At 38.5% G+C, this 18,563-nt stretch overlaps 1 protein-coding gene across 1 annotated transcript in view; it reads right to left on the reverse strand.

Moving 5' to 3' along the window:
* Positions 1–773: 773 nt before the first annotated feature.
* The window catches only part of map2k5 (mitogen-activated protein kinase kinase 5), a 73,925-nt gene continuing 56,135 nt past the window's right edge, over positions 774–18,563 (reverse strand). The window contains exons 21-22 of the mRNA XM_084745128.1: positions 17,303–17,348; positions 774–1,655 (exon numbers count right to left, since the gene is read on the reverse strand). Of these exons, the coding sequence (XP_084601254.1) occupies positions 1,545–1,655; positions 17,303–17,348 (157 nt within the window). The 3' untranslated portion in view covers positions 774–1,544. The remainder of the gene's footprint in view (positions 1,656–17,302; positions 17,349–18,563) is intronic.

Genomic DNA, 18,563 nt, shown 5'->3' on the forward strand with positions numbered 1-18,563 from the left:
ACTGCTTAAAACCATAAAGAAACCCTGGTTCCTCCCAGTGAGCGTGAACATTATATTGTTTGGTCAGTAAGCTTGAGAACCAAGAAAAGACTCGTGTCAATATTTCACTCCGCTGCTTGAATCTCATTCACACTGCAGATTTGTTGTTCATTTAAAAACTCCTTAAAGACACAGTCAGAGCTTTTAACCCTCTCAAGACGAGAGAATAACTGGACACAAATGTTTTAGTCCAGGTATTAAAGGAATAGTTCCGGTATTTTGAAGTGTGGTTGTATGAGGTACTTATCCATAGTCAGGATATAATCTACAGTAGAGGGCGGTCAGGACACACTCAATCTGGAGAAGCAGCAGGAGGACCGGTGTAGGAAGCTAAGCCACGTACTGCTGTGGACGGGGTCAGCAGCAAAATGTACTGCACACACCTAAACAAACAAATAATAGTGTAAGTGTATGCTATATTTAGAATATTTTCACTACTTTACCTCGCTGTCAGCCATGAAGCCGCTGTTATATAAGTCAAATATTGTTCCCCGCAAAGCCACGATTGGCAAAATCAGTAACTTTACCTTGGTTTCTGGTCTACTGCTGCCTCGATTGGTTAGTTTGTTTGTGTTATTGTGTGACTTCTGCGAATCTGAACTACCCCTTTAAAACGCTGAAGTCAAAGAATGACACATGTAAACAGATCAAGGCAGACGTCAACGAGCAGCTCCCTGTGTAAATATTCCAAATGTAGTGTACATTTCAAATGATTTTGATTTTTTTTTTGGGGCTAAAATATGTTTTGCTGCTGACTCTGTCCACAGCAGTACAATGTTAGACTTCCTGCTCCTGCCGCTTCTCCAAACTGTGGATGTGTTGACTGCTGTCTGCTGTAGGTAATACACTAACTATGGATAAGGACCTCATACACTGTACTTCAAAAAAACTGAACTATCCATTTAAACACAGGGACTTTTGAGGGAGAAGCTTTCCTATTACAGTGACAACCTAAGTTTGCTGAGGTAATAAATTACACCACTGGAAAAACAGGCACACACATGGGTAGTTACTCACAGGCGAAAACCTTAACATTCACTAGAGGGCTGTCAACAGTAAAGCACAAGACGGTTATTTGAGATACCATCCGAGAAACGGAGCACAACTCTGCCAGCAAACTGCAGTCTTATGCTTTGAAGTTGTTTATTGTCGCTGATCCTTTAAATCCGGACCATTTATCTCCATTCGTCAGTCTGTGACGCTCACTGCACTCTTGAAAAACGTGGAGAGAAAGCTGCAGATGGAGACCCACAGTGGGAAGAAAGCGTGGATCTCTGTGCACTTTTTGGATGCAGAGATTCAGATGCAGAGTTCAGAGGATGTGCGCATGAAACAGAAATACGTTATGTGAGATTTACTCACATAAAATATTCAACATCTAGTGATTTTTGTCCGTGTATATTAAGTCACTTGTACAGTGCAGAAGGACGTACTTGACCCTGAAGCCTTCGTTGAGGTTTGGGATCAAACATCCTGGTCCATCATGGGAAGACAGCAGTGGGACATCAGACATGTCCCTGAGCCTGCTGAGCTCGTCTCTCCTCCAGACAGCGACAAACCCACATGGACACCACCTCTGCGTTACCATCATTATAATGTATGATGAAGGAATGATCCTAGAAAATAAAGAGAGAGACAGATTTTATTACATTTTATAGATAAAATAAGAATATATATAATATAAATGTAATTAATAGATCCATGTTAAATTTTGTTAATTCAGTCTATTTAAGACTTAAGTGATCACAAAGAGAGGATGACTTAATAAGCTGTGTGACCTATGACCTTTGCATACATTAGTACATAACTTACCATGAGGTAGTCTGGTACAAACACAGATTGTCCATCTTTATTTTCTTTGACTGGTTCAGCGTTGGTTAGACCAGTGTTAACGATATTCATGCCAACTTTACTCGAGCTATCCCTCTCTCTTCTCCTGCCATCCTCCTCATCTGTATTTTGCTTGGTCCAGAGTTTTGGAGGATATATTTGGTTCTCTGTCTCATGTTCACCACGCTCATGTGAGCTACCCAACATCCCATACACCCGCGCTCCGCAACAATTTAAAGGGACTCTGATAACTTCCATTGACATACTGTATAAAGATGGACGACATGACAGCTCCCCAAAAATGAAGCCAAAACATCTTGATTGCCCCACAGGACATGAGCCAAACTAAAACATCACAGCACACAACAAATACATTTTCCTCTAAGAAGGTTTCTGCCATTTTGGGTAGTTCTTATCAGACTGATATTTGTCAAGTGTTCATATTTGTGATCAGTTTGGATTTAATTAGTTACTTGATGCTATAAAAGGGGATTTCACGTCATTGTTGACAGCTGAGTTGTGGCGCTCCATTCTTATTTACAATCAATAGTTAATAATAGTAGAAAGTCTTTAGATTCAATTCCAAATTGGGCAGGAAATACATAATTTTTTAATTTAGCGTTTTCAGTTTTCATTTGCAATTAAATTTCCAGGTTTGCACTCAGAATAAATATCTCCTGCCACGAATCTTACTCCAAACATATGACCTTCAGAATGATTGTCATCGATGGCAAAAATGGACTCAAGCGGCTGTAAAACCACAAGTAATAAGCTTTCTCATGAAAACGGTTAACTGCTGTAGAAAATGTTTATACCTATTCTCCAATATTATTTTTATTATCAAACAGATTGGAGCCACAAACATTATTACAACTTTATGTGAAGTGTATAGTTTAGATCTGCTTGTATAATTATTCTCAATCATTAGTCAAGAAATAATAATAAAATACAGACAAACTAAACAGGATCTTCATTACACCCTATTAAATATTTATGTTCAACAGATTTGTTTTAAATGCCCAACGTTTAACTAATGGCAGTAATCAGGTAATTTTAAAGAATTATCTTTAATGGTCTACATGAATCATCACTGGTTGTAAAATGAGCTCTGTAATAAAAGTAGCAGTGGCAATAATACAAACCATCTTTGTCAGCAATTAAAAAATAACAAATGAAATGCTTTTGAATATATTATTTTCAGATTTTCAACAAATGACATTAACAATCTTGACTGATTTTCATCAATAGTGCCAATAAATGAGCTCCTGGAAACCAATGACCAGCCTCTGTTGATTGGAAGCTGATCAAGTTTGTTAAGTGCTGGCAGGGTTCACTTGTTACCGCTGCAGGACTGAAACAGAGACGTCACATGTGATATCTCAATGACAGCCGTCCCAATCTCCAGCCTCATCTGGGGGACTTTCCAGACCAGAGCCAGAGGTCACAGAGGTCACAGAGGGTCAGAGGTGAGAGGGGAGGAGGTTGTAAATGAGACACTTCAACTGAGGCTGACCATGAATTTTATTTGTGGTGTCTCGATGTCCAATTAGATAAACAAGGCTGCGGCCGGCCAGTTTAAATGAACTTGTCAACCCTGATTTCAACGATATCCGTCCTTAACAACAAGAGACTGTCACCGTTAACAGGAGCTCGGTCCTGACTTGAGCTGAGAGGACAGAACGCATCTTTTTTTAATTAATCTTCTACATTGTGTTAACTCACGCTAAATGCTTTAATCTGCCTTTCTTGATGGCCAGAACCATTGATTTTTATTCTCAAACTGTATGGATCAATTGTCCGACCACGATGTGGGTGCTCACACTGAAGTTGATTTACCTAGAAACTCTAACAAAATTTATTTAAGCAAGATATCAGTTTTAGCCACATGTAAAATACTACTCTACTAATATTAAAGCAAGCTCAACGGATCATTTGTTACTGTGAAGCTGCTCAAACTGCTCAGACTGCAATACAGTCAACTAAAATTTTGGACATGCCAGAAATCTATCCAGTCATTTGCAAACCAGATCCTTGATCATTACGGCAATTTTTCAGCCACCGTCACCCCCTCAAAATGCATGTCAACCAACAACCGATCTGGCAAAAAAATTTGGCCTGATCCTAAAATTAGTCCAGGCTAAAATCTGGCTTAATCTGTTCAGTGTCTGCCTGTTTTAAAACTCACATAAGAGGAACTTGTGAACAAAGATTTTTGCTCTATTTAGGTTCAGAGATCCAAACCAATAAATCCATCTATCCAATACAAAAAAGAGATATACCAATAAAGCCAATAAGTGACAAGAAACTCCAGTACAGAATAATAAACAATGTTTTAAACCAACAAATAACAGATTGTTTTTGGCAGCTAGTGCTGCTCATATCAGAGCAGAAACTGAAAATTAGCAGGCAGCTCTCAATCTGGCAGTACATGCACAGTACAGGTTACAGTGTGTCAGTTAATAAACACTGCGGCATCTCAAGACCAAGAAACGCCATGTGTCCCAGCTGCTGGAAACATGAAGGAGGTCAGCCACAAAGTAAGCTGAGCAGGAGAGGCTGATGTTAAACTAATGTTAGCGTCAAGCATCCAGCCTTGAACAGCAGTGATTCTTAGAGACTAAAATAAATCAATAATGATAAATCCAACACTGAATGTCTTCTGTAGTTATTTATCAGTTTTTCTTTTTAGCTGTCCAATGACAATCCCATGATGCCTTGTGTTGAGTTTCAAACAGCTTGCACAAACCCTTCAAAATAAAATTTGCTGTGATAAAATAATGAACTTAAACCCACAGTAGGCATCACATGAGGGCAGTGATGGAACTATTACAGCCTTTAGACACCAGAAAACACTGACAGGTTTATTTTTCAACTGTAAGATGTTCTGGTAAGTACATCTTAGTGACACTTAAAAATGAATTTAAGGAATTCCAAGATCAGATATTTTTCCGTAAGCCTAAACATTCACTTTTCACAGTTATTTTACCGTGCTTCGCAAGGCCGTAAATCATTAGGAAAAAAGATCATTTCCCACTGTAACAGTGACATTAGTAGTTTGTCTCAGATTTGATGTAGAAAGTGATTTCAAAGTGAGTAGTGTTGTTCTCAACTGTTATTTTCTGGGGTGGAACAACGTTAAATACCCCCCAGCAACACCCAAACTGGTGCAGACAATGTAAGATTAGTAACAAAGTAGGACAGACTGGTAGAGATGGTCCACTTTCTCCCTCCTGGGATTCTTCTTGTCTATTTGTGGTTGCACTGGAAAATATGTTAAACTGAAGAATACAATGTACAGTTTATAAAAAATAAAGTCACATGAAGGGTGAATACATTTGTAAGTTTATAAAAGTATCACTATTCCTTCATAAAATCTACCAATATCAATTAGTTTGACTTCTGTTTGACTTTGATTCTTTCTTTGCTCACTACTATGACCTCACTGTGAACATTCAATCACCACATGTTTAGTCTGCTGCAGTTTTATATTTTAAAGATAAAGTGTTAACACATTCATGTGTGCTGTAATCCTGCAAAAACTGTAGAGATTGTGAAGGACTGGGGGGAGCCCCATCAATCCTGTTGTCCTTCTAATGGGCAGCTGGGGTTAACACAGTCTGAGGTTAATTACTCTCATATCAGTGTGAGCATGTGTGTGTGTATCAGTATGAGACGGGTGGAGTGGACGCTCCTGGGTGCCCCTATGTGCTGAATACCCATCTCATCAATCATTCTTCCTTGCCTCAGTAGAGAGGGAGTGATACAGAAATAAAGAAGGAAGTCCTGAGTGATGTTTTTAAAATCACACTTTGCACCTCTGCTCCAGAAATTAACCCTGACAGGCCAGAGACATCTGCTGGAATCTAACTTGGATGAAGGTGTACGGCTTGTCATACCAAACTCACACAAACTATACGTGCACATATGCAAAGACACCATAACACACACTACACTATTTTTCATCTGAAGTTGTCGTCAGGCCTGATCTTTCAGTCTCTAAATGTGTCCTTCCACCGACACACAAATACGCCTGATTGAAAGTAATCATGTACAGGTCATTTCAAAATTTAAAAAAACTAAAGAAAGTAAGATAAAGAGAGAGCTAGAGTCAGCAGACACAAGAGATAGCAGGCAAGGAAGAAAGACAAACTAGACAAACTTATCAGATGGTTTCATTTGTTGGAAAGTTCAGAAGAGAAGATCCACTAAATGGACCTTGTGTTGAGACTGTTTTGTGAACTACTGTTTCCATGGACAAGAATACACTTTTCATCTAAATATTTACACAAACAAAGAAAAGAAGATGAAAAATGTTCCTACAGCGCTCAGAAAAATGGAAATTTCACAATCTATAAATCAATGACAACTGGGCAAACTCTGTTTTCACTGATGTGATTTGAGCTAGTAAATTGACCTTGTTATCGTGATACAGTTTTGTCTGATTTCATTGTATTTACTTGGTAAATTACAAATACCAGCATATAAAAATCTCAGCAGTAACAAGCTAGCCGTCACGCTCAGAACAAGAAAAAAAGAAATGAGTTTAAAAGTTTTAAAAGCTTAAAAAGACAAAACAGAAGTTTGTTTATCTCACTGTGACCCCGGAGGTTAATTTGCAAGCCCACCACCCTACATACTCCAGGATCACCAGGATGGAGAAAAACTACTTTAGACTCTCAACATGATATGAGACATAAGCTGCCTCAAGAGTCTTACCTTGATGCAGACACATACAAGTGCACACAGACCCTCGTACTGAGGATATTAAGCATACATCTTCACACTCTGTCACACACGCACGCATAATCCCCTAATAATTAAATTACTTGCGACTTAAATTAAGTATGAAACCTGTAAGGGAAGAGTTATAAATACAGAGTGAGTAACCAATCCTTAGTTAGGTCATTGAAGGTGTTCTGACTTTCTGCTGTAGCAGTGTGTGGACAGAGGTGAGACGGGGGACGGACTCATTTAAAAGTTACATTAATCACCGTCTGGCCACATCAAAATGGGATAATCACCTGCAACCGCTCCACTCAAACAGAAATGGCCTAAACCCAGGGGAAATTCTACCTAACTCTTTAATTGTTTGAAGCCTTTGAAGGGCCTGTTTAATCTAAGATTAATTTATGCGATTTTAAATAACTCTATGTATGATTAATAAGCTCAGAAGAAATTAAAAGGAGTTTGAGGCAATTATAACAAGAGACTGGTCATCACCTCATTAGAATAGAGTTTGAGGAAACATGGTGTGTTTGTCAGTATAACTGTGTGTGTGTGAGAGACAGAGGAGGGTGAAGAGGTAGATAGAATAACTGGGTCTTTACAGATTTGCATGCTAATCACTAGCTCCCTCTGGAAACAGGCTGGCTTTGGTTGGTGTGTAAATGAATGAACTCCGTGTGTGTGTGTGTACTTTGTTCGATCTTAGTGCACAGAGATCGTAGGGAAACTTCTCTAAGTGTTAGAGTGCGGTTTCCCTTCTAAACTTAATGATCCAAGCATCTAATGCTGCTTTCAAATCTATCTGCTCGTTTCAACACTGTTTGCACAGGGAGGCAGCACTTTCTGCAGATATCCACCTTATCAGTGAGCCACAACACTAAATGTTAGCCACTAAAATGGAAACAAACGGAAAAAGATGACAGAAAAACAAGAGAACCAAGATTAGTAAGAGCACCAAAAGAGCCAAAGTGTCCACCACAACAGTGAGCAGGATTCTCTGTTTGAGCTGGGAGATAAAACTGAGGAGGGATCAAACTAGGGTTGTCTGTTCTGCTAAGTTTTGCCTTTGAATGAACTAGTAACTAACTGCTTTTTAGAAAAACATGCAGAATGATGTGGAAAACTTGCTGCTGAACAACAGAGGTCGTTAGCAGTGGCTATAAACTATGTGAAATTGGTTATTGTAAACTAGTAGAAAAATGAAAGAAGTGGGACAGAATAATGAGAAATTAATCAATGGTCTTAGTAACTACTAAGTGATATTCTTGGTGTCAAGGAACCTTGTGAGAATCCAATCCATTGCTGTTCAATCATTTCACAAATAAAATGACCATTTAACCTTTCCAGAGAATGAGACAAGGTTGTTTAAGTTGCAATATTCATTACTGTTAAATTTCTTCTTACACCTGAATAAAAAGAAAATGTGAAAATTAAGTATGTTGGATCCTCAGAAAGGCAGATTTTATCCAAATGCCTAAATTAATTTTTTTTTGTACAAGGTCTAAACATTGATTTGTGTGTAGTTTGGCTCCAGCTATTATTCAAAATGACGAGACTGGACAGTTGCACACTGGTCCCATCCCACGCACTGTAGTCCCAGTATGTGTGAATGGGGTTTATGTCAGTGAAGACCCAAGGGTGAAATGTGAAAACATTTGGCGGCAAAGGTGCTGACAGAAGAATTTAGGAAGGTGGAGACACCAGTGATTTGGCACAAGTCTGAAAAGAGACCAGAGAAACCCCAAAGAGGTCCAATGATACTTAAAATCCTTTTTGCACATGGAGCAATGGAGCATGGAGTCAGACACCTAATCCTCAGACACTAAAACTGTTTCCAAAGTTTGATAACTACAACTCATCATCCACGTAAAGCATTAGGGCTGTGTATTGGCAAGAATCCAGCGATATGATACGTATCGCAATACATGTCTCTACAGGGATACACAATTCAATATATTGTGATATGCTGCAGTGCAGTAAGCAAAATGATATGTTTCTATTTTTTAAATCCAATTTTAGGAAAACTGTCATAATATAAAGAACAAACCAATGAAGGCATAAAATCTGAGATACAAAATTTACTTTTCTATGCAATCAGAACAGTAACGCTTGATATCAACACTGCCATCTAACGGTCAGGGGTTTAAACACAACAAAAAATGAACCAATGCCACCAATCGTTGCATGTGTCACAATACCACAATAGTGATTTTGAGAGTCCATACAGTTTCTCAAAACATAATTTAGTGACACTAAACACCACAATATCTTAAAAAAAAGTGAATATCGTACACCACCAATTCAACAGTTTCACATTATTTAGTTAATAAAACCAAGGCAACCTCCATCATTGATTAATTCAGTTCTTAAACTGGAAAGACTACTCTCAGAGTATCTGCCGAATTTTGCGAATGACCAGTAAATATAAGTAAATGCGTCACCTTGTAGCCTCCAGTCCACTGCATGCCTCGTCTCATACATGTCTGCCTCAATAATAGGAGTGTCAGTCTGTCAAGACCTGGACGACTGTACAACTTTAGAATCGTTGATGTTTAATTCCATCTTCTACTGTACGGGTAAATAGTCTGTGATATAAGGTCAAAGGTCATGATTTATGTGCTCATGCTGATCACTCCAATTGTCAAGCCACAACTTGAGTCCTCACACTGTACGTGTAAAATAGAAAATAAAACAGCCTATCGGCCCCTGCAGAGTGTTCTGGCTATTGGCAATGGTCAATTAAGATTAGTTTGAAAGCTCCGAGGCAGGTAGAAGTTTGTTTGATAGCAATTATGCTAGTAAGATAGAAACATGCTGCCTGGATCCTGTGTGTTGGGGAAAAAAAGGAGGTGCCAGCGTCTATGGACTCGCAGGTGGTTGGGAAGACGTGGATAGTAAGACTTGTCCATTTTGCAGAAAGAATCGAAGGCAAGCTAGCTATGTTTTACTGTCCATATCTTCTGTCCACATGATGTCACATCGCCACAGCAATTTCAGATGCTGTGTTCGCCACTTTGTAGAGGTGCAGTGAGATAAAACGCACTGTCCTCTAAGAATCAACTCACGGATCTGCTCTAACTGTGCGAGAGCCTGACAACAGCCACCAAAGTTTCTAACATGTAAGAAAGTCATCGGAGAGCATCACAGTTGAGCAGCTCAAAAATCAGGTCGGAAACAGGCTCAAACTGTACAGTGTATGACAGCTTAAGGGACATTAGTATCTCTTCACTGGTTTGTTCAGCAGGTTAGTGAAACAAAAAAACAACAGACAAACAAAAAAACTGGAATTTTGTCAAACAATTTTGTCCTGAAAGAAATTATTGAATAAATGAAAGAGTGACCTAATTAACAGCGCAGTTAACATGTTGACATGGTTCAGGGGTTTAGGACAGATTTGGTATGGATTCACTAATCAGAATTTGTTAATAATAAACATCCGCAGTTTTTACACAGGCACTGTGAGTGGCAAAACTTGATGCCACTCAGCTTCTATGTTTTTGTTCTGTGTGGTTGTGTATGTATGTTGAAACTCGATTTGGGGACAATCAGAGACAGGAGGGGTTCCTTTGTGAAAAACCGAGGGGCTCATCTGGTGTCTCCAGGGTTGAAAAGGGGCTACGAAATTTGTGCGCGTGTGTATGTGTGCCTATGAATAGAAAAGCAGAATAGGAGGGCTGCATTGACAAGGGTGCTAAAAGGCTGTGTGAAGGCTGCTGGCTGTGGAACGAGGGACGGCAAGGGAGAGGGGGGAGGGAGAGATGAAATGTCCATCAAATCACAATCAGAGAAAATAAGGGTGCGGTATCATCACTTTTGTTTTATCATCTCATACACACAAGTGAACACATGCAAAAACAATCACACACACACAAAATAGTGTTGTTATTTGATTCTAAAAACATAATACTCAAGATAATATGAAGCTAAATGTCATGGATCAGAAACACTGCATTTTCTGTCTTTCTAGTGCTAAAGCATCATAAATAAGCCAGTAGGTGCTGCACACAGAACAGGCCTTGTTTTGAAGTAGCAGGGAGAGGAGAAAGAACCAAAAGCAAGAAACCTCAGACAGGACAGGTCATCACTAAGTAGCTGCAGCTAACATCCTGGGAGCAGGCCAATGGAAAGTCTCCTCAACTGACCAACGTCATTAGCTTATGATGACAGGATAGGGTGTCCACAATGAAAGATGCATTAGTATGAGGAGAGAAAAACACACTCACTTTCCTCTCTGATGGCTCATCATGTGATTCTTTACAAATGAAGGGACTTGAAAAGAAGATAGATCTCTTACCGATACATGTGAGGTATTGAGCTACAGCCAGACAGAGCTCAGGCTTTTGACTAGTTAGACTCCAGCAAAATGACAAACAGATTACGAGTCATGGCGTAAACAATCTGGGCTAAGATCAACTCAAGTTTTCCACTGGTTTTAAGGCTTTTTTGGTAAGGTATCAAATTAAAAGCAACTAACTTACTTGTAATATATTGCACATCACTATAAACTCACAGGGGGAGCACAGTAGTGGGAAATTTCTGAAAATGCTAAATGCAAATAAATTGAAATATGAAAGTCAGTTCATAATATCTGATTAATATGGACTATGAAATATGGAATTGTTTAGAATAATAGAGTAAGCAAAAATGTGAAAACAATGCATATCTTTTTAAGAATCTAAAATATAAAAGACCCTTGAAAACTGTCTTCTGTACTTGCAATATAAGATTTAATAACATCACTGTTATTATGCCTTTTTGCTTTTTATTGTCAACTTCTTCTTCTCCTACTGTCCACCTACAGGCTTGCAAAGAGTTTTGCTCTTTTGACTCTTCAAAGTAGCCACCTTTTGCTTTGATGACAGTTTTGCACACTGTTGGTATAATCTGAACAATTTTTCGTAAAAAACAAAGAAAAAACACTAAATGAGAAGTGTGTCCAAACTTTTGACTGGTACTCTGTATGGTGGTTGTGCTTGCAGATTTGCATATCATAGAAGACGGGTCTATTTGCTTAAGTGGACGTCACTCTTTGTTTTCATCTTGTTTTGCTTCAGTTTAACACTCACTGATACTCAGTTTTTGATCACTAGAACTATGGAGCAATGTTTACAAGTGTGTCATGCATGCGTGCGCACACACACACACACACACACACACACACACACACACACACACACACACACACACACACACACACACATACACACACACACACACACACACAGGCAGCGAATAAAAAGTAAACTAGTGAACACTGACTGTAAACATGACTTGAGCGTTTACAAGAAAAGTCCACAGGGCTCCTTGCACATATAATTTTATTTGCTGGATCAGAAACAGGCTTGATTTTAGGTACACCAGAAGACTAACATGGCTGTTCTGTGGTGGTTAGAGCAAGAATTCAAAGTACAGAACTGATTTTGGATTTAGTTTATTAGAATTAATTAAGTAATAACTGGCTTATCTTGCAACTAAAGCTCTTTCTGAAGTTTCTAAAACACATTCAGACCATCCTACTGCCACCACCCTGTCTCTCTATCAGGTTGGAGTAAAGACGAAGCCTTATATAACTATACATCAGAGTAAACTGTCATTCTTCATGGTAGCAAAGTGCAAAAGCATGTGCTTTAAAACCTCCTGCTGTGGTGTAACATATAATCATTGAATAAGGGATTCAAGACTCCTTCATGCTACGTCTGCTATCATTACCTTTGCTCTTCTATAAGGACTACTTTTCTTTACTCTGGCATTTTTTTCTTTGTATTGTTCCCGTTCTTTCTACTTTTATTCATGTTAGGAATGTAGTATTTACCTGAGAAAAAGGTTTTCCTTTCACTGAGCCCCTTAGATAGGTAAGAAGATAAAGATGTTGAACTGAATAGGACAAAATATTAATAGTATGAGCAAAGCATACAGTACAAGGAGTTGTAGAATACTGTTTAGAGTTCAGGGACAGAAGCCATCGAGAGCAGGCAGGCAATCAAACAGCAGCCCTTTAAAGAACCTCTAATAGGATAAAATACCATTGAAAATAAGGTCAATAAAAGCTATACCAGTGATTAGAGAGACCACACACTGAAACCCGATGAGCAAACTAAAGCTAGGGTGACTCTGTATGGTCATAAAACAACGTTATTTGCTCAGCGTCTACACTATTGTGTGATTTCCCACATTACCTTCCAGGAGAAATGAGTTGCAAAGATAAAAACCAAGAGCAAATGGTGGCTCTTTCTGTACAGCAGAGGGAGAAAAGAAAAGGGGGAGCTTTGGCACGGTGCATTAACATACAGATAGAATAGGTAAAGAGTTTTAATGTACTCAGGAGGCTGGGGGGAGAGTGAGAGGTGGGAAAGACAGAGAGAATAAGGAGGAGGAGAGAAAGACAATCAGCAGGCTGGTGCCACAAAGGCAGGCATCCATGACCTTATACCTCAGTTCACCGTGGGCAGGAAGAAATGAAAAGCCTACAGGAAGACAGAAATATAGGTAAAGGAAAGACGAGAATGATGGAGAGAAAGTGGGAACAGACAGAGAGAGAACTGTGAAAATGTGAAAAAAGGAGCACTGAAATCACAATGAATATGAAGGAAGTGGGGCAGAGTAAGAATGTTGAGGAGAGTGGGGAAAAGGAAACGATGGTGAAAATGCCACCACGTGAGCCACGATGACCCAAAGCTTCTGAAAGGCAGAAGGGAGGAAAAGGAAGCTATGAACAGTAATGAAAGGATAGTCACGTTATTACAAAACTAAAAGAAAAAGAAGGTTGATGTTTTGGGTCATAAATTGTTCTTCTTGAAGGTTTGCGATGTCAGACATGAAGAACAGTCTGGTTTGTATCACTGGCAGAAATGTACAGATTAAGCTTTGTTTAAATCAGATTTGTTCCTCAAATCAGATCTTTAAGACAGACTGGCCGCACTCTTATTAGCAAGTGATCAGATCGGATTTCTGTGTCCAGACATCACCAGCCTATCTGCATCAGAAACCAAGTACAACTGCTTTCCAGTGTTTAAGCGTGACAAATGGAGATCCATCACATACATGGAGACCTGCTGCTCTGATGTAGGATTCTGGATTTGACATTGTCATTGTGTGTCATGTTGCACGTGATGCAAAAGACACTTTCAAATGCAACTGTGAACGGGCGACTTTCCAGACTGAGTTTCATCTGTAGAAATCTGATTGGAATAATGAGCAAAAAATGCACTTCATTCATGTGTGACTGGAAAGGGGGAGAGAAAGTTGGGGGATAACATGCAGCAAAGGGTCGAAGGTGGGAGTTAAACCCACTGCCGCTGCAGGGGACTCACAGCTTCAACACACAGACGCTCTACCAACTGAGCAACCACGCCACCTTGTCCAGACTTTTTAAAATCAAACTGGAACCAACGTGGATATGCCAAAAACAGATTTGGGCTGGTAGTCTGGAACAAGACTTTAGACATTGCAGTTCAATCCATTGATAAGAAGCACCAGATAATTGGGTTTATAGAGGGTCATGGATCAATTGTGTTCATAAATTGGGGGATGAATTGCATATTGCACAAATATTGGTAACTGGTATTCGGTTGTAACCCTTGTCCTCGCATTTTATTATGTTGAAATTAAGTTTTGCTTGTGAGGTCATGCAGGAAATAATAAACCACATGAACACACTGTGAAAAAGAGCTCTTAATTCAGTGTTGTCAAGTATTCATATTTGTCTAGAAGAATGAATATAAAAGCAGCCAAAAAGATGTGTGAAGTGGGAACTAAGCCAATCAAAGGGAAAAGATGTAGAACTGAGTTTTCAATCAACCTAAAAACAAGATCCTCTTCACTGGAACACTTATATCGCCAAACTTAAGACACAGAAATACTAATGACTGGAGTCAAAGGTAAAAATAATCAAAGTTGTGTTCAAGGCAGCCCACCGCAAACACAACAAACTAAACTTCCCCGAAAGAAGTTGTGCGTGGTCTCCCCCTCAAGAGAAACACTTGTCTGGAGGGAAGAATTCCCAGTGAGTGTCTAGACAACATTCCCCTTTACTCCTCGTTTCTGGTGTGAGACTGAGAACATACAATCTGTTAGCAGCTCTGCATTTACACCCTCCAGCCCTCCGTCCCCACAACACAAACCTTCACCTCTTCTGTCTCTGTGGACCTAACTGTCGCTGTCCTTGGTCCTAACACAGAAACCAGAGCTAGTGCAACTCTTAAAAGGCAGTTAGTGCAAACTGCTGAGGCCTTGTGTACAAATGCTAGAACAGAGAAAATCATCAAGTCCACGTTAGAAGTGAGGTACGTGGCTTGGCTTTTATACCCGACACACTGACAAGAGAAGCCGTCTTTATCTAGAAAACTCTACTGTACAAGAGTCACAATGTACAGAATCTATGATGTTCTATATTAAGTCAAATAGAGATGGCATCAGACACACTCCTATGGTTTTCAGACAATACCCATGTTTTCATATATTTGTCCAACAAATGTAAAGCAAACTTTTGAAAGGTTGCAAAACAGAAAATTAAAAAGGAAAATGTGAATTATGTGTATCTCCTTCAACAGGTTTAGAGTTGTTTAGTTGTTTAGTTTTGTCAGATAAAGATGGTATAGCTACGTATCATAAAGTTCCTTGCCAATCGCCAATAAACCTCAAAGAATTAAGTAAAACTTTATTTATAAACTGCAGCACTCTTTTTCAAACATGAAAAGAAACTAAACCAGTTGCCTTGGCTCTCTACGAGAAGAAAATGGAGAAAGGTCTTCAGGATCTTTTTTACAACTGGCCAAGTGAATTATTTTTTTCACAGGACAGCGGACGCAAACAGCTTGTCCTCCTCCTCTCCTCCCGGAGCAGAAACAGCTGATCAGTCATGAAAGGTAAAAGGTTCGGAATGTAAGATTTATGGGGATTTATTGGCAGAATAAAGAAAGAGAATATGATGTTCCTAGTCATATTTTCATAAATGCTTGATTCCACCAGGCACAGCTTTGTCGTGTTATGCCCAACCTTTTCTAATGAGATACTTCAAAAAGTGCATGACAATATATTGATGGAAACAAGGCTTAAATTTTGCTTTGGTTAATACCTGTGTAGATTTTAAGTGCCACGCATGTCAATGACATCTTTCACATTGTCCTAATACAAGGTAGAGGTTTAGCATTTTACAACAAGGGCTGTATGCAGTGGTGGTTGGTGATTTTTTCTCCAGAGGATGTTATATTAATAATCAGGCAAATGTCTTAAATTATCACACAGTATATTTTAACATATGAAAGGGGCCTTTATTTGTATTTGCTGAACTAAATTATAATTATATTTTATTTTACCAGTTCTGCTGAAAGACTGAAGTAAGGAAAACGTAACTCAATAAATATGAAAGAAATCTGATGGCACAAACTTTAAAACCTATTAGAGAATAACAGCCTCTATGAATAATTACATAAAAATATGGTATTACAATGGAAATTTAAAAATTGTCATCTTGTGGCTTGAAAATTTCTTTTTGTACATAAATTCTCCTTAGGGGATGCAGATTTCTCAGTTACTCTGTGGTTACATTTATGTAAAGTACCTACTTTAAGGTGTGTTGCCCACTTTTCTGCAAAAAACAGCACTATTTAAATGTTTGTAAAAGACCAACATCACACTTTCAGCTTCTGTCTTCTACAGGGGGGTTATAACTAAGTACGTCTACTCAAAAACTGTACTTAGGTCGAATTTCAAATTGTATCTATATTATATTATCTTATATTAATAAAATGTATGTTCATACCTTCATACATCCTTAACCCTGATCCTATGCCTGAAGACACATTATTTAACAGGGCTTGTATGAATGTATGAATGTGCTTCATCTACTGTTCCTATATTCTATTTGGGTTAAAATAACCATGGAGTCTATCTAATTAGAAATTTCAGTATTTCAGTGAGGATGTATAAACTACATCCAGTCAAAGGCTATTCATAATGTAGGTGGGATGAGTGGAAATAATGCTGAAAGAGCATAATAAACATACATGTAAATGACCAAAAGGGAAAATACATTTTAAAACAGACCAGGTGATTTACGTCTATAAATAAAAGAAAGACAGAAATCCTCCACTTGGAGATACTCCATGTCTCTAATTTGCAGCGGAGACATGAGGTCACTTTGGTGATAGCAAACTTTTAGGGTTATGAGAATTTATTATGTTCTATGCAGGAAGAAGTCAAAATAGTTGGTCTATCTGGGCACACTTTCTTACTGTTACATGCACAAAGACACACACACTTGAATAATTTCCTTTTGTCTCTTGCTCAGAATTTTCATTAGGCTATAAAACTTGTAACTTGTAAACTAGAATTATTTGACTCTTATACAACAAATAAGCCTGATTCATTCAGGTTGGCTCCAATGCAGTGAATTGAACAAATTATCACTGAAGTAGGTTTCAATCCCACCCCAAGGTTTCTCACTGACCTCACTCTGACATCTTTCATTGGTAGCAAAAAGTTCATTACTGTTGTTTCCACGCAGCAATGACAACTTCGAGGGTCCTTGACCCAAAACACCTCAATCACTGTGAAAAATTGTATACTCCAAAACTACCAAGATAACAAAATTATGTTTAATTGAATTTTTATTGGAATGCATGAATATGATTACCCTCTGTACACAGTTATTCAAAACGTATATTTGTGGTCCTTGGAGCTGTTTAATGGAAGGCTTGGTTTAACTTACCATGAGGTTATTAGGGGCAGGTCTCTCTTTGGGTTGCCGCCGCATACTGAAAAAAGAAGAAAGAATATAAGCAGTTTATATTCAGCCACTATTCAAACTGTGTTTATAAGTGCACAAGAGTCTTTTTTTGTTCTAACTTTAATTTCATCTGCATAATTTTTAATTTATAAATTATTATTCAAGAGGAGGCTTGAAATGAAACCTTTCATGTGACAGGGACTGAAAGAGTATGCTTGATAGACAATAAACACTGTAGCCTAAAAAACACAGCACATTCATTTCAAATTGAATCATTTAATTAATATTTCTAATTTGAATTATTATTTCTTATTACTCAGAAGATTAAGAAAGAAGCAGTTAGAAGATTGATTCAGTGGATTTATGTGCGATTCTGTGAGCGTCCTCCATAATATGTATACACACACAACCCGTCAAACTGAGACCTTTGTGAAATTAGTTCAGTGGCCTGACTTCAGTTAGTCATGTAACTGGTTTATGTGTCACAGTGAATGGACCAGGACACATTAAGAATAGACTGGGAGAAGACAGTGCCAAGCCTGCAACAAGGCAGGGCAGGGCACCAGTACCTCAGTCTGTCCTGAGAGAGAGCTGCCTTGTTTGAGTAAATAAAGCAGGCACGGGGGATAAACAACAGCTGGTGCACACACACACACACACACACACACACACACACACACATATATACAAACACACACACACACACACTGCTTGCATGTGGTTTGGGTGTGTATGTTGATGTTTGTGCAACTGTAAAGATTACAACAGGCTAATGAATCAGAGGCAAACGCAGAGTAAACATTGTCTTTGTCCTGTTGCATTAGATAAATCAATCATTACTTGTAAGAAAAGAACAGCTTTTTATTCACTATCAGTAGGACTGAAAATCATAGCTTTAACCATTACAACCGCAATCCATTAACACACATGGGCAAATGCACTTTAATCCAATTGTAAACTATTATACCTTTGATTCATCTACAATAATTTGGTTCATTTAAGTCAAATGCTGCTTGTGGTCTCTGTAATTGTTCAGTCTGTCTCTGTGGAGCTCAGATGGTTGCCTGTGCCAAACATATTAAGCTAATACAAAAATAGAATCACAATCAAATACGCTGCACAGTCAACAGAAATTGAAAGACAGACAAAAATTCAATTTAAAATCTGAAGGTGTTTTGGTAAAATAATTTCTTTCTAGTCTTTCGAGAAACAAAGTGTATTTAACAGTTAACAGCGACAGACT

The sequence above is a fragment of the Lutjanus erythropterus genome, chromosome 1, assembly GCF_056507025.1.
Source record: "Lutjanus erythropterus isolate fLutEry1 chromosome 1, fLutEry1.hap2, whole genome shotgun sequence".
Lineage (NCBI taxonomy): Eukaryota > Metazoa > Chordata > Actinopteri > Lutjaniformes > Lutjanidae > Lutjanus > Lutjanus erythropterus.